The sequence below is a fragment of the Denticeps clupeoides genome, chromosome 6, assembly GCF_900700375.1.
Source record: "Denticeps clupeoides chromosome 6, fDenClu1.1, whole genome shotgun sequence".
NCBI lineage: Eukaryota > Metazoa > Chordata > Actinopteri > Clupeiformes > Denticipitidae > Denticeps > Denticeps clupeoides.
The window spans coordinates 18599096-18612425 of NC_041712.1; the positions used below are offsets into that span (position 1 = coordinate 18599096).

Below are 13330 nucleotides of genomic sequence, written 5' to 3' on the forward strand. Positions count from 1 at the left end.
GGTCGTCGAGGCTGCTGATGGTGCTCTTTTTGGGCAGTGGGACAATTGTGGCCGACTTCAGGCATGGTGGAATAGAGGACTGGGACAATCAAGCCTTGAAAATGCTGGTGACTGCTCCGGCCAGCTGGTCTGCTGGTCCTCCCAGTCACCCCGTCCAGTCCAGCAGTATTCCTAGGGCTACCGCACTCAACTGCCTTCAGTTCACCACTCACCTCGTACTCCTGCAGTGTGAAGCGAGTGTGGTGTTGCCCTCAGCTGCCATGGTGTTCTTTTTCTTGCAGTGGGTTAGATGTTGGATTCCCTGCCACATCTGGCACGTCTTGTTGTTGTGAAAGTGACCCTCAATCCTCCTCTTATATGCTGCCTTGGCCTCTTTGATGCCTCTCATCAGATTGGCTCTGGCTGTGCTGCACTGCGCTCCGTCACCAGATCCGAACGTGGCGTCGCGTTGGCTCAGCAGGTCCTGGTCATCTTTAGTCCGGTTTGAGTTCACACAGACACGTTTGTCCACTGAGATACTGTCTACACAGGAGAGCACAGATACAGATGTTCTCTCAGTCCTGGTGTTCAAACACACTCCAGTATGTGCTGATGTGTCGCACCCTCCAGCCATATTTTTACCGTCTTAAATGTTGGGGGAACTCTCTTCCTTACCTTCTTAACCTCCTAAGAACCCAACGATGCATTTGCCAGGTCGGAAGAACAAAGGGCAAAAATGAGAGAATGCTGGAAGGGGTCTCAGGGATCAAGATTGAGAACCCAAATTCTGGTACTAAACTATAACGTGTTTAATACAGCTTTCAGGAATCTGTAGGCCTGCTTATGAGCCTGCATGGACAGAAATCTTGTAAAGAAGGATGGACAGTACCCCTCTGTGGAGTGTTGGAGTATAGCAGCACCAGGATTTTTTTTTTATTTGGCCTTATAAATTTCAGAGCCACAGAACAGTGGGAAACAGGGTCAACAGCTGCTTACCAAATATAGTGCATATATATTTAAATATTGATCCGAAGGCTTTAGAAAAAGAACGCATATTTTAAATTATTCAGCTGCACCGCACAGGATGTCTAACACTTTCTTCTCCCCGCTGATTTGTCAAGAAACTTGTGTTTGTCTTTGTGACACCGAAGAGGCCAATGCTCTTTTCCTCTGGTGATTTGAAAATGATCACCTTCAACACTTCTTCACAAAGGTCATGTGGCCTAAAAAAGCGAGTCAAACAGGAGCATGTGTTTTTTTTGCCCAGCCCTGTGACAATTCGATCACATTGTAATTCGTGTGTCATGCTAAAATGAAGCTGTAGATGAGACCTAATAACGATAAATAATTATATATCATTACTGATGTAACCCAATATAACTGATTTCCAAAATAACCAGCTGTCAGATCGTTCAGAAATGCGGATTGATTTTTCCATCAGAACCTGCCTATAGTACACAAATATTATCATTATTTTTTGTTCAATAGCACTTACCACTAAATGTGCCAGTCAGATGACTGTTCATGTACAAATATGCATAAAAACGTATTAAAAGCGAGAAATCTGTCGAAAATGTAAACAGAGTCATCATCTGCAGGGTGCATGAACACTTATGGACCTCTAGGCTTTAGCAGGTTCATATAGCTTTTGCACCACAGTGGTGTATGTGGTGTTTCTATAATCTATATATATAGTCATGACAATAAAGAAACTGAATGCATCACAGAGCCTTGATGGTTTCCTCAAAATCAGAGGACTCTCTTAAATACATTTTTATTTACAAAATGTAATAAAATGCTTTTTACATGGCCTCAGAACGAGGCTTTCCACACATGCAGGCCTGAAAAACACTATGTCACACTCTGCAATGGTTTCAGAACTGCAGAGAGGGGAAAGGGGGGGGGGGTAAAAATTGACAATGAATACGCTCTGATGAAGGCGCAGGGTCTGCGCTGAGTGGCAGTTGTAACGCGTTCACCAGTTTCACATGCATTTAAAATGTAAGAATCCAGAGCCTTGACTAGAAAGTCAGCTAAAGAAATATACATGGATCTTATCATTTCACTTTGATTTACAAAACTAAATTATATGTTTCTATATGGTTTTAAAACATTTTGGAGTCTTTTTTTTTAATGGGATCACAGTTCTTTTTACTGAAGAAAAACTGTCTGAGATTTTGCCATTGCGAATTTCTTTTGTTTGAATATGTGCAGTTTTAACTTCAAAAACTTATTTTCAAAAAGCAAAATAAGACATCTTGATGAAAAATGTGGTGTTCCAGTAGCACATGCAAATTTTCTATAAAATACTTCTCTTATAGCATGAGCACAATGAACCATTAAGCAGAAAATATCTCACGTCCGTCCACATCAGCTGACTGACAGCACTGCTGATCTTTATTCTATTAGCAGGTAAATAAACGGTTTAATATGCATCAATCTTCTTAGCAGCCTAGAACTGTATTCATTCTAGTTGTCACTCTCATGAAAACACCCGTTTATGAAAAATATGAAGAATCTTCTGGAATTTTAAATCTGCAGTATTCAATAGGAATTAAATACATAATACTGCAGTCAGTGGGTATAATCAAATAATATTTTACAGGAAGATGACAGGTCAAATAATATATGAAATAAAAGGTAGTAGTGTAAGGGAGTAATCAAAAGTTTATAAAACAATAACCAGGGTAACAATACTTTCATGTTCTAACTTTCTTATTCTAAAATGGATGTTCAAATGTCCAAACTATAGTGTTATATTTAGATATTTATACTGAAGTATTAGGATGACAGCATTACGTTAAATGAAGCAACACAATATTTATTATTTTAGTAAGTAAAATGTGCCTGGAAGGAGACTATGGCAATTTAAACTAAAGCTTCTTTTACCATCTGAAACTTATTTCTCCTATTATGTCCCAAAATGATGTGGAACTCCAGGTAATGGCTTCAATCTTTTTTTAACCAAATGAACCCCTCTTATTATGTCTCTCATTCCCATCCTCTTCTTGGGGAAAGTTTGCATTGCTGCGATGCTGGATGCTCCTTAAGGCACTGAGAGACTCCAAGTCCCATGATTCAATAGTCCTGCTGCATTGTGGTCACGGTATTTCTCCATCAGGCTAGGCGACTTCCCACTGGCATCAGCATACCCTGGGAAATTTTGGTCAAGTTCAGTGAAGGTCTTTTTTCCTGTTGCAGTCACCTGTACAGGAGAGAATGTTTTTTGAAAAATATTAAAATATATACAATTGATTACCACATGTATTCTCATTTAAAAGCAACAGGTCTATACATACCATTATATTTTCACACTCTCTGTTCCGTATACATTGTAGCCTTCTCGATATGTGGCAAAGTTCTGAGTGTTGGCTGGAGGAGCTGGCTTGAAGTTCTGGGCATTTTTGGCCAATTTGAGTCTTTTGGTCTCCTGCCGTGACTTATAACAGAACTCAACAAGAGCCACGGTCATTGCCAACCCCAGCCCCCCCACCAGGATATAGAAGACTCCAGCCACATTACTCAGGCTCAGTGCGCTGGTCTTGTCCTAGGAGGAGGCAGAAGGCATTCATCAGAACCAGCGAATGGGCTGCACCCGGAGATGCCCTTACACTTAAAACGCACCCACTATAACACCACTTCAAACACCCACTAAAGAAGTCTCTGATTCAGATCCCAGCAAGCTAAGTGACTACGTGTCTGTTTTTTTATTATTATTATTATTATTTCTCCTGATGAAACAGAAGAAGAAGAAGCTGACTTGCGGGCAACGAATGGCTTTGGAGACGCTTGCCTGCTCCAGCACTCTGAGCGTGTGAGTGTGTGATGGAAAGCAGCCCAGGCTGATGGTGTGAAGGCTGTCGTGTATTTGTTTATCTGTTTGTTTCCTTCACAGTCTTCCCTGCAGCGCTCCACGGCCGGGAGAGACTGAGAAGCCGTGCAGATCAGACAGTCCTCACACAGAGAGGAGGGAACACTGAGTTTATTTAAAAAAAAAACACTGAGATCGCTGAATGTATGACTTCATAGACTTCAGAAAGACACTAATATACATAATAATAAATACGTAACATCTGCACTGCCACAGTTTTTTGGAAGCTGGTCAGTTACTAACAGGTCAGTTCCTTTCTGAACTACAACTTTCCCCTGTCTGTCATCATAATACATGTAGTCTAATAAAAATACTACATTGGCACAGTATAATTTAAATTGGCAAGCTTGGATGTGGTGAATTAAAACCATTTTGCTGTGGCTAACTTCCAAATGTCAGCATTGAAATACATTTATAAGAGTTTTACCATTTGCATTTTAACCCTATGAGAGAGTGACTGTGATGACTAAAGCTAAGCCCGAGTGTGGGCTGCTGTCTCTCTTCCGCGGCTAGGATAGGCTGTCCCCAGAGGGTTAAATATTATGTTTCAAATTCCTTAACTTCATGGAGGGTGGCAACCAAGTCCACTTATTGTGACCAATCACTCTCCTAACACAACTGCCAAACCCCACCTTCTTGTGATTTTATTACACATGGAGCTCGACAGGTTAAGGGGTCAACTGTATCAGAATAAGGAGACTTGCCTTCTGGTCACACTGCATAATGTTAAAGGATTTGATGCACGCAGTTCCATGCAAATAAGTAAGGAACGCTAATAAATCATATCTCAATTAGAGTTTGGCAAATGTCACCATAGCATAATGATTCTAATTCAGTGGTTCTGCTGGATGGTTTCTAGTGAATAAAAAACAAAAAGAAAATGTGATTAAATCCTTAACATATTTGTTCAGGCATGCTGTGGCTTTTCCACTATATCATTGTCAGTGATGAGTATGTGATATGATATGTACAAGAATGGCAATAGTACACTTGCATTAACTTCAAATATTGCATGCCATGGCATAATAAAGATTTTACTGTTTTATTTTTTTAGGTTTATTAAACATGTAAACTTGTTCCTGAAGATATCTGTCAAATGTGGAAGCCACGTAAGAATAATCAAAAACAATAAATGAAATACAAAATAAAATAAATTAAAATACTGTATCTGGGCATAAAATATGCTTTAGACTTTCAGGCTGTGATCATGAACAGGAAGACTGAAAATGCAGTTAGCAAATCAGCACAGAAAGACCTGCAGCGACTGACCTTGCTTCCCGAGTCCTTGGTTCCACATTCACCCTTATCGTACCACCATTTGTTTTTCAGCTTGTCTAAGATGCCTTGTTCACTGAGTTTCAATACTGCAAGGTTTACAGGAGTTCTTCACGTGGGAAATAACATAAATAACATTATATTATGTTATTTTATGTTATTCAAGCTTTTAACTACTTTAGACTTTAGACAAAGCGATAATGCAGGGTACCTGGCCCGAAGACATCACAAAGAACAGGCAAAGATCTATGTTACCTTTCACAGCAGGCCTAACCTAGAGAGCCAGGCACTACCTCAATCGCTTTGAGTAATCGGCACACACTGTTCCAAAAGAGGCAGAAAAGAGTGATGCAGTAACTATGGTAACAGCGGTATACATGTTATACAAATGGAGTGGGGATGGGGGAAACAAAAGACATTTGTTAATTTTTTTAACTATTGCTATTTTTTTGTGTGTCAACCAATAATCAAGCAAATTTGATCCTACAGGAACCCTTTCTTGACTAAAACACATAGAGCCAGTAGATGTTTCCTCTTTTTTTCATTTCTGGTTGAGGGTCTGAGCCAGAGTCTTACAAAAAAGTAGCCCAAAATGTGAATAGAAAGAAAATATTCCTCTGAGCTTATTAAAAAGCAATCACTTCTTTTGCCGAGTTTGTGTGGTTACATGGTTAGTTGTCTTTGTTTATTGAGAGGATAAAATGGAATATTAAGCAGATGCCTGGAGAGCACCAATCTGCATACATTAAGCCCATTGCCGTGGAGATTGCTGTGTGGAACAGCCATGCTCTTCTGATCTGTGAGGTTGAAAAATCCTTCTCTAAAAGGAAGCAGTTGCTCCAAGGGCTATTGTTTTGTAAGACGTTACGGCATCAATGGGACTGCTAAATTTCACTGTTTATCTTCTTTCTGAAAAATGATGATCGGTTGTATTTTAACATTGTGAAATATATTGTATTCACCACTGCAGTCTGTTACAGTGACGAAGACTGACAAGAGGAATGAAGAAACACACAGGCCTTTCTTAAAGATTAATGCAATTATCTATATATAACCTTCAGTCTCACTAATGATTGCCTACCTGCTTGAATACAGCATTTGGTCTGAGAAAGGACTTGACTGATGTTTGTTGTCTCAAAATAGCACATCAGATCAGGTCGACACTAGAGTGACATCCCAAGCCAATCAATACGTTTGGCTGAGCTAAGGGTCAGAACATGATTAACAGCGTGAAGATTTAAGACATGTCACACAAGCATGATGAGCTGACGTAAAGGAAAAAACATAAAAATCGGTGTTTGGGGCACTGGGTGTGAGTTAAGGGTCCTGCTGACTCGTGTGCTGGTTTTGTTTCTCTAATCTACTTTACCTAATAAATTGCCAGACCTGTGACTGGTGAACAGAAGCCTGACTGATGCACTGTGGACGCAGCACTTTTCCTTCTATTTGCCCTGCAAGAGGCTTGAAAGCCTCTGTACAGCAGCAGGACAGGCGCTTGAGCGAAAGCCCCCGTGGCGCTATGAGGGTCCTGTCCAAACATTCGAAATAGTACAGTCGCCATGGCAACGGCTGGTTTGTTTGGTCCTCTGGCACAGACATCATTGCTGTGGTCCTGCGGAGAGCTGCTTAGTAATTCTGTTCACACAGGAACACTGAGTAGGAGTGTATGCACCAGCTACAAACACAGACTCATCAGAGCCTCGCACAGCCACAACAGCCGAGGCTTATAAAGGAATTATCAGGTTAATTAAATCCATAACAGTTTTTTTTAAAAAACTGGATGGGCTAGACATCAATGAAGTAACTATGTTAATTTACAATTATACAAGGGTCATTTGGTTCATTTTATATACACACACATTAAATAATTGCTACTAATAAGCTTGTAATGATCACAAGGACTATCATGTTGCCCATCTTGAATGGTAAAAAACAATGTTGATGGTAAGCAGAGCCCAGATATGGTCCAAAAACCATGTTCATCTATCGAGATGCTCAGCCACTGTTGAAGGTTACTAAGGCAGAGCGATCAGAGCCAGCCGACACACGGCTAATGTTCATCCCCGACTGGAGCTGACAGGTAAAAGCAATGAGTCAGTCTCAGACAGGTAGAGCTTCCTCACACTGAAGTAGAGTTAAGAGGAGGAGGCAGGACTACTGTCTGTGTTGCAGAGTGTCTGTATATTGGGGCCTGGAGTGGGAGAAAGAGAGGGAGAGCAGAGGGAGTGAGAGAGAGGGAGAGTCAGAGAGAGAGAGAGAGAGAGAGAGAGAGAGAGACAGAGGACAGAATGAGCCCTGACACCTGCAGCAATCACCTCGTCTCTGGGGAGTCTGTGACTTTGAGTTAGTGACGCAGCCAGCAGAGGACAGGATGGTCTAACCGTCTGCTGTCCTGACAACCTGTTACTGAACATTGATGCAGTATGTGAATGCATCAATGCAACCAGAATGTGCAGAGCAGGAGAAAAAAAATATAAACTAAAAGAAAAGCACTTTCTTTTATGGGTGTTTTCCCATATAAAGAGGGATTTCAAAAGTTACTCATATGGGATGGACAGTATTAGGCCAGGCATGGCTTTTGCTTACACTCACAACACTAACAAAAAGATATCAGATACACTAAACTAAAATGGAAGGAAGAACTATCAATTAAAAACACACTATGAAGAAAATAGTATTCATGCAAAAAGTCCAAGGAGTATGAACTTAAAGTAATCTGCAAACAATATTATTACACCTGTACCATAACCTGTACTGCAGGTATGAAGGATATTTGGGGACAACATGTTTTGTATATCCATTTAATTTTAAATAAGAAATTCCCAGGTATATTCCCAGTATATTTGTAAATGCATTAACACAGAATTAGATTTCAATATCTGATATGTAAGCTGTTCTCAAAAATTTTAACTGGGTGGTGCAAGTATTTACTTCAGCAATAAATGTACTTCAACAGTGTGAAATATGTCACATAGCTCATATGTTCTTGATTGGAAAGCCTGTTATTCAGTGATCTAATTCATTATAATTTTGATATATATTCAGCAACATTGTATAAAGCCATTCAATTTTCAATAATCTCCTCTCTCAGTGGTTATTACATACAATATATTTAAAGCACAGTGTTAAAGTACGAGCGCATGCATTTTTAGGAAAAAATGTGAATAAACAGGAAACGTAGCAGTCAAACATGATACCATAACATGTCTGTGCCTACCCTTTACCCATGATGCTCAGCTCATTGCAGGTCAGACAAGGCAGCCATCTTGGATCCTTGTGTATCTTAGTGTTCAGGTCCCGCTTACGACCAGGAGAGAAGCACTAAAGGCAAGAGGTCCAGAAGTGCAGCTGCTGCGTACCTCGCAATGCGCACAGCACAGTGCAAGCAAAGCACACGCAGAATAGTGAACACACAGCCACTGCGGCGCTCGTGTATGTAGGCTCCTTATGTGTCTGTGTACTCTCGTTCCAGAGTGAGTGTGTGTGTGTGTGTGTGTGCGCGTGCGTGCAAGTGTGTATTCTCAGGGGGCTTTACACGTTAATAAGCTGGAAAGCAATTCCGTATTTCTTAAATTGAAGTGTGTCCTTGATCTGAAGGTCGACTGATGATGTTTGCAGGAACCAACCGCAGTCTAGCGAGGATAGTATGTCCTGTGGTGGGTAAAGAACACACATGTAGTTGGGTCTGATGGGCCTTGGTCATTAGAATTCTCACGTATACCTGCAATGCTTAGTCCCCTCAAGACTCCGCTGTTCGCCTCGCCATCCCTAGCCTGACCCTTATCCTTCAGGTCATCAGCAGTTAGCATAGCCTGGTGACTACACCAGGACACATTAGTAGCTGCAGTGTAATAATGATATAATAAAATTAATTTGATTTTAAAAGTAGTAGCCTTTCAAGCTAAATCACAATTCACCTTAATACTAACAAATGCCTGTGTCCCTACAAGCTGAGCTTTATTCACATGTTGCCCTGTAGTTATAAAAAGCAGCTTAAACACACATGCTCCCTTTTAAAGTTACAGGGCAAGCTAATAGCTATGGACACAATGTAAGACTGTGCCTACACAGCAATAGCAACATGCTAATAAAAAACACTCAGTCCTAATTATAACTATACTACAGCGAACGTGCTCACATTGACAAAGCCACACACAAACTTTATAAATGTGCTTCATACAGTGACTGAGAACACACACACGCACTACAAAGTGGCATCTCAGTCCATTTCTGTCTAAAGAGAGTACTTTTACGGTCTAGGTCTATGTGCTAGTGTATGCATGGTCAGTTCAACAGAGGCCTGCACTTTGACTGCCAGATTAATGTCTCGGCCTGCTTTTTCACTGCTCTTCTTCTTCCATTAGCCAAGGAAAGGGTTCCCAGTTGAATCTAAGTTGCTGTATTCAATTTCACGGATTAAAATACTTTGGGCTGTCTCAATTGTTAGTAATGCCCAGAGTCTGAGTTCTGTTCAACTGATACTTTGAGATCTGCGAAAGAGCTGCAAACAGCCTTGCCGATTACTCTTCTGTCAGATACCCGGTTTTCTGGTGACATTGAGGCTGACCTTGGAGTCCCCGCCCCCGCTGCCGCACTCTCCCTTGTCGTACCACCATTTGTTTTTCAATTTGTCCAACAGGCCCTGCTCGTTCAGTTTAAGTACTGCCAGGTTAACAGCATTTCTTGAAACGATAAAACATAACTTGTAAGAAAATGAACAGGTCCGTGAGAAATCTAATATATAGATATAAATATAGCATAATATTACTAGTGTTAATAGAAATAGTACTGTGATTACAACTGTTGTATAGAATAAAAAGTCAATGGTTTCTAAGGGGAGCACGAGAAGGACAAATTGGTTAATTGGTTAATTTCACTGCGGTGGAGAGATAGGAGTGAGAGTAAGAAGTGCTCTCTAAAGCAAAGAAAGATCCGGAAAGGTGGCATGGTGGGAGGTTTGAAGTGAAAGGTGCGGGATGGGGACACTCTGTCATTGAGAAAGAGAAGTAACAGCAACAAACAGCATGCACGTTAACATTCATCACAGAGACTGAGCAGCTTAGTGCAAGAAAAAAAAACGTCAGACTTTTAAAACTATAAGCAATGCCAAAAACTGCTAGAAATAGACAATTCAGCCGACAAAAAGACAGGACGTGACGCTTAGGACAGCATAAAAGGAAGGGGTGAAAACAGGAAGTAAAGAACATGACATAAAACAAAACAATGCACAACTGTCAACTTGATAAAATAGCAAAATACAGTTTCACTAATAAGATAAAGAAAGGCAACACAAAAGACTGATGGTAAATAATATCTGAAAATGCAAATTAAAAAACTTTTATATTTACTTTAAAATAGAGGAGGATTAGACAAAATGACAACAAGGGATAGGGTACTTAGGGATGTGTATAGTGCCTATAGTGATAATGAAGGGAAGGTGGGACATTATGGTAACTATAGTAACACAGTAGACTCTATGTTAACTATAGAAACTGACAGGATATGGATATGGTGATCAGTGTAGAAATGCCAGGAATTAGTTTTGGATGATTATAACACAGTCCAAAAACATACAGGTAGCTGGAAATGGAGACACAGAACAACACTAGGTGGAAGCACTAGAGTAACAATGACTGGTTACAATAGGATGTACAATAGGGGTATGAAGGCTTGTGCATAATAGTCATGGCCAAATTTCATGAGGAAATATTACAGAAAGTTAATGAAGTGACAGTATCTGCTGGTAATACTAAACGGCACAGTACTTAAATCAAAAAACAGGATGCAGTAAAATTAAGGTGGAAAATTGTTTTACACACCATTGAAAATATGGTAAAGTTCATCAAGGTAGGTAAAAAATGACCTTATTATGTCTTTACCATATTAGTATTAGTAGTATTTCAGCCAAAATGTCAGTAATACAAACATAGAAACTTTATTAGGTAATTAGGCCTGGCGTGTGGAATATGGAAGGACAGAACAAGTTAAGTTAAATGTTAAGATGATGATGAGCTAATACAAGAAATATATTAATATTATATTAATAGTATATTAATATATAAAAACATGCTACAGTAACAAGAACCATAACGGAAAACGCATTACGATGGTAGGGACGATAACAGAAGACATCAGGATAGGGACAAGTATAAAAAATGCAACAATAGGTGGGATGCTACAAAACAGGTAAACTTTGAGGTTAGTAGACAATGATAACTGAAATAAACATTTAAGTCGCTGAAATACTGTGGTTACTGTGAGTACAAGAGATGGTAGTGTAGGTGATAACTGTGGAAACCATGGCAACTGGAGAGGTAAGTATGAAGGTAACTATTACAAAAGGACCAGGGTAGGAGGAATACTGGTTATGGATGCCATGATAACATGAGACATAAGGGTAGATGAAATATTAGGACAAATATAACAGCAAGAGACATCAGGGTAGGTGGAATACTATAACAACATAGAAGATTGTTATATTATCCCACCCACCTTAATGCCGAGCCTTTTGGCGTGGCCACGCCATAACCCTTAGAATCCAGGTTTCCTCCAACTTTCATCGTGTCGCATGGCTTGCGCTGTTCAATGTACTCGTTCATGGTGGACTCCAGGAGAAAGGCGAATTTGCCCTTCGACTTTCGTACCCGAGCAACACCTTCAGGCGTGGTTTTGGCGAACACAGAGGGTTCGGCTGATTTCATGTATGACCACATTTTCTCGTACACAGCTATTTTGGAGCGCTGTGGATTTGAAAGCAGAGAAAGAGAGAGCAGAGTATATTGTTAGCAACTGGCCCTAGATGCAGCATTCTGTGCAAATGAACGGATGTATATAATGAATACGGAACAGATATAGTGAAGAGCATCAAACACTGACCTGAGACAATGAAAGAAACAAACTGACGAACGTTCTAGAAGATGTAAAACGGTCAAGTCACATAGAGTGCTTTTTTTAAACAACAGAGTACTTAACTCATTGAAGATATCAATTCCAGACTATACACAGGTCAGTCTGATTAATGGCTTCATTACACGTTCGTTTAATGTTCGCTCAGTCACCTCAAATACCACTTCAGTCACAACAACGCGACTGAAGGATAGATAGAAGGATAGAGCTGACACATCCTGCACATGCCCAAGAGGAGCTGATTAAATATATAGCTAGTTGTTGCTTTTTTCGCTTGCTCTAGATTTGTGTTGCTGCTAACATTTTGGTGTGTGGTTCAATGTGGTGCATTAAATGATAATATATCATATTAAATTAATTGAGAAAAACAATACAAACCTTCTTCTGGGTGCAGAAACCTTATCATGACCTTATCCTTGTCAGCCCATTAACACTGAATTTAAATGAGATTCATGCTAGGGGTTCTACAGCTGTTCACACCATCGTATCTTTGTTCTGACGGGTTAAGGCCGCAGTACACTGCATTAACGATGGCAGGTTCTCCTCGTAACCCAGATACGCCCTCAACCTCAACATCATTAATTTTTCATCGCCGCTTTCCTGTCCTCGACCATCCACCATGGACAAGGTGAGATGCATAGAAAAGTGACACCCCCAACACTGAACTGGAGACAAACTCTATCTCCTGGGGCATTCTTAAGAGCATCTCTCTGCCCCGGGGAGGTAATTAACCTTGATTATGTTTTGTTGCTCTCATGCAAATGCAAATACAGATCTGAACTCAGCAAAGCTATGACAGCAAAATTCTATTCAACAATGTTCAAATTTTTACATGCAGTGTGGGGTTGGGATGACAGTAGTCTGAAGAAACCTAGCAGGCCTCAGCTCAGCCTTGCGAGCATACTTCATGGGTGCATCTCCAGCCTACTTTTACGTCGGGGGAGAGACACTCCGGAGAAGAAGTGGCTTTTTAGTGTATTTAGGTGATCGGTGTATTTAATTATTCCATGTAACATATGTACTACTCCATGACTCATATAGCAGCTGGAGCAGCTGGATGCCTGTGTATGTGTAAGAGTGAATCCATGGTGTCTCATTTGTTACATGTACTGTTTTAGGGATTTTTTCCCCCATTTTTTAACACATTTTTGTCAAAATATTTGTCACGTTTCACCTATTTTACCTTTTAAACAGTAGGACATTTCAGACATAATGTAAATATGAAACGATTTTATGGTTTATTTATGGCCTAATTTGCACCTTAAATTGTTGCATCCTGAACAAAGAGCCACAGATAAC

General features: G+C 40.2%; 1 protein-coding gene across 8 annotated transcripts in view; it reads right to left on the minus strand.

The window, feature by feature from the left end:
• Nucleotides 1-1714: 1714 nt before the first annotated feature.
• Nucleotides 1715-13330, minus strand: part of gria3a (glutamate receptor, ionotropic, AMPA 3a) — a 70974-nt gene continuing 59358 nt past the window's right edge. The window contains exons 13-16 of one of the 8 annotated variants that reach the window (XM_028984801.1): nucleotides 11618-11865; nucleotides 5120-5234; nucleotides 3279-3526; nucleotides 1715-3184 (exon numbers count right to left, since the gene is read on the minus strand). In XM_028984801.1, the coding sequence (XP_028840634.1) occupies nucleotides 3281-3526; nucleotides 5120-5234; nucleotides 11618-11865 (609 nt within the window). In that variant the 3' untranslated portion in view covers nucleotides 1715-3184; nucleotides 3279-3280. Of the gene's footprint in view, nucleotides 3185-3278; nucleotides 3527-5058; nucleotides 5235-8342; nucleotides 9809-11617; nucleotides 11866-13330 lie in introns of those variants that run through there. The other 7 variants (XM_028984800.1, XR_003750197.1, XR_003750199.1 and 4 more) reach the window with 7 other exon arrangements.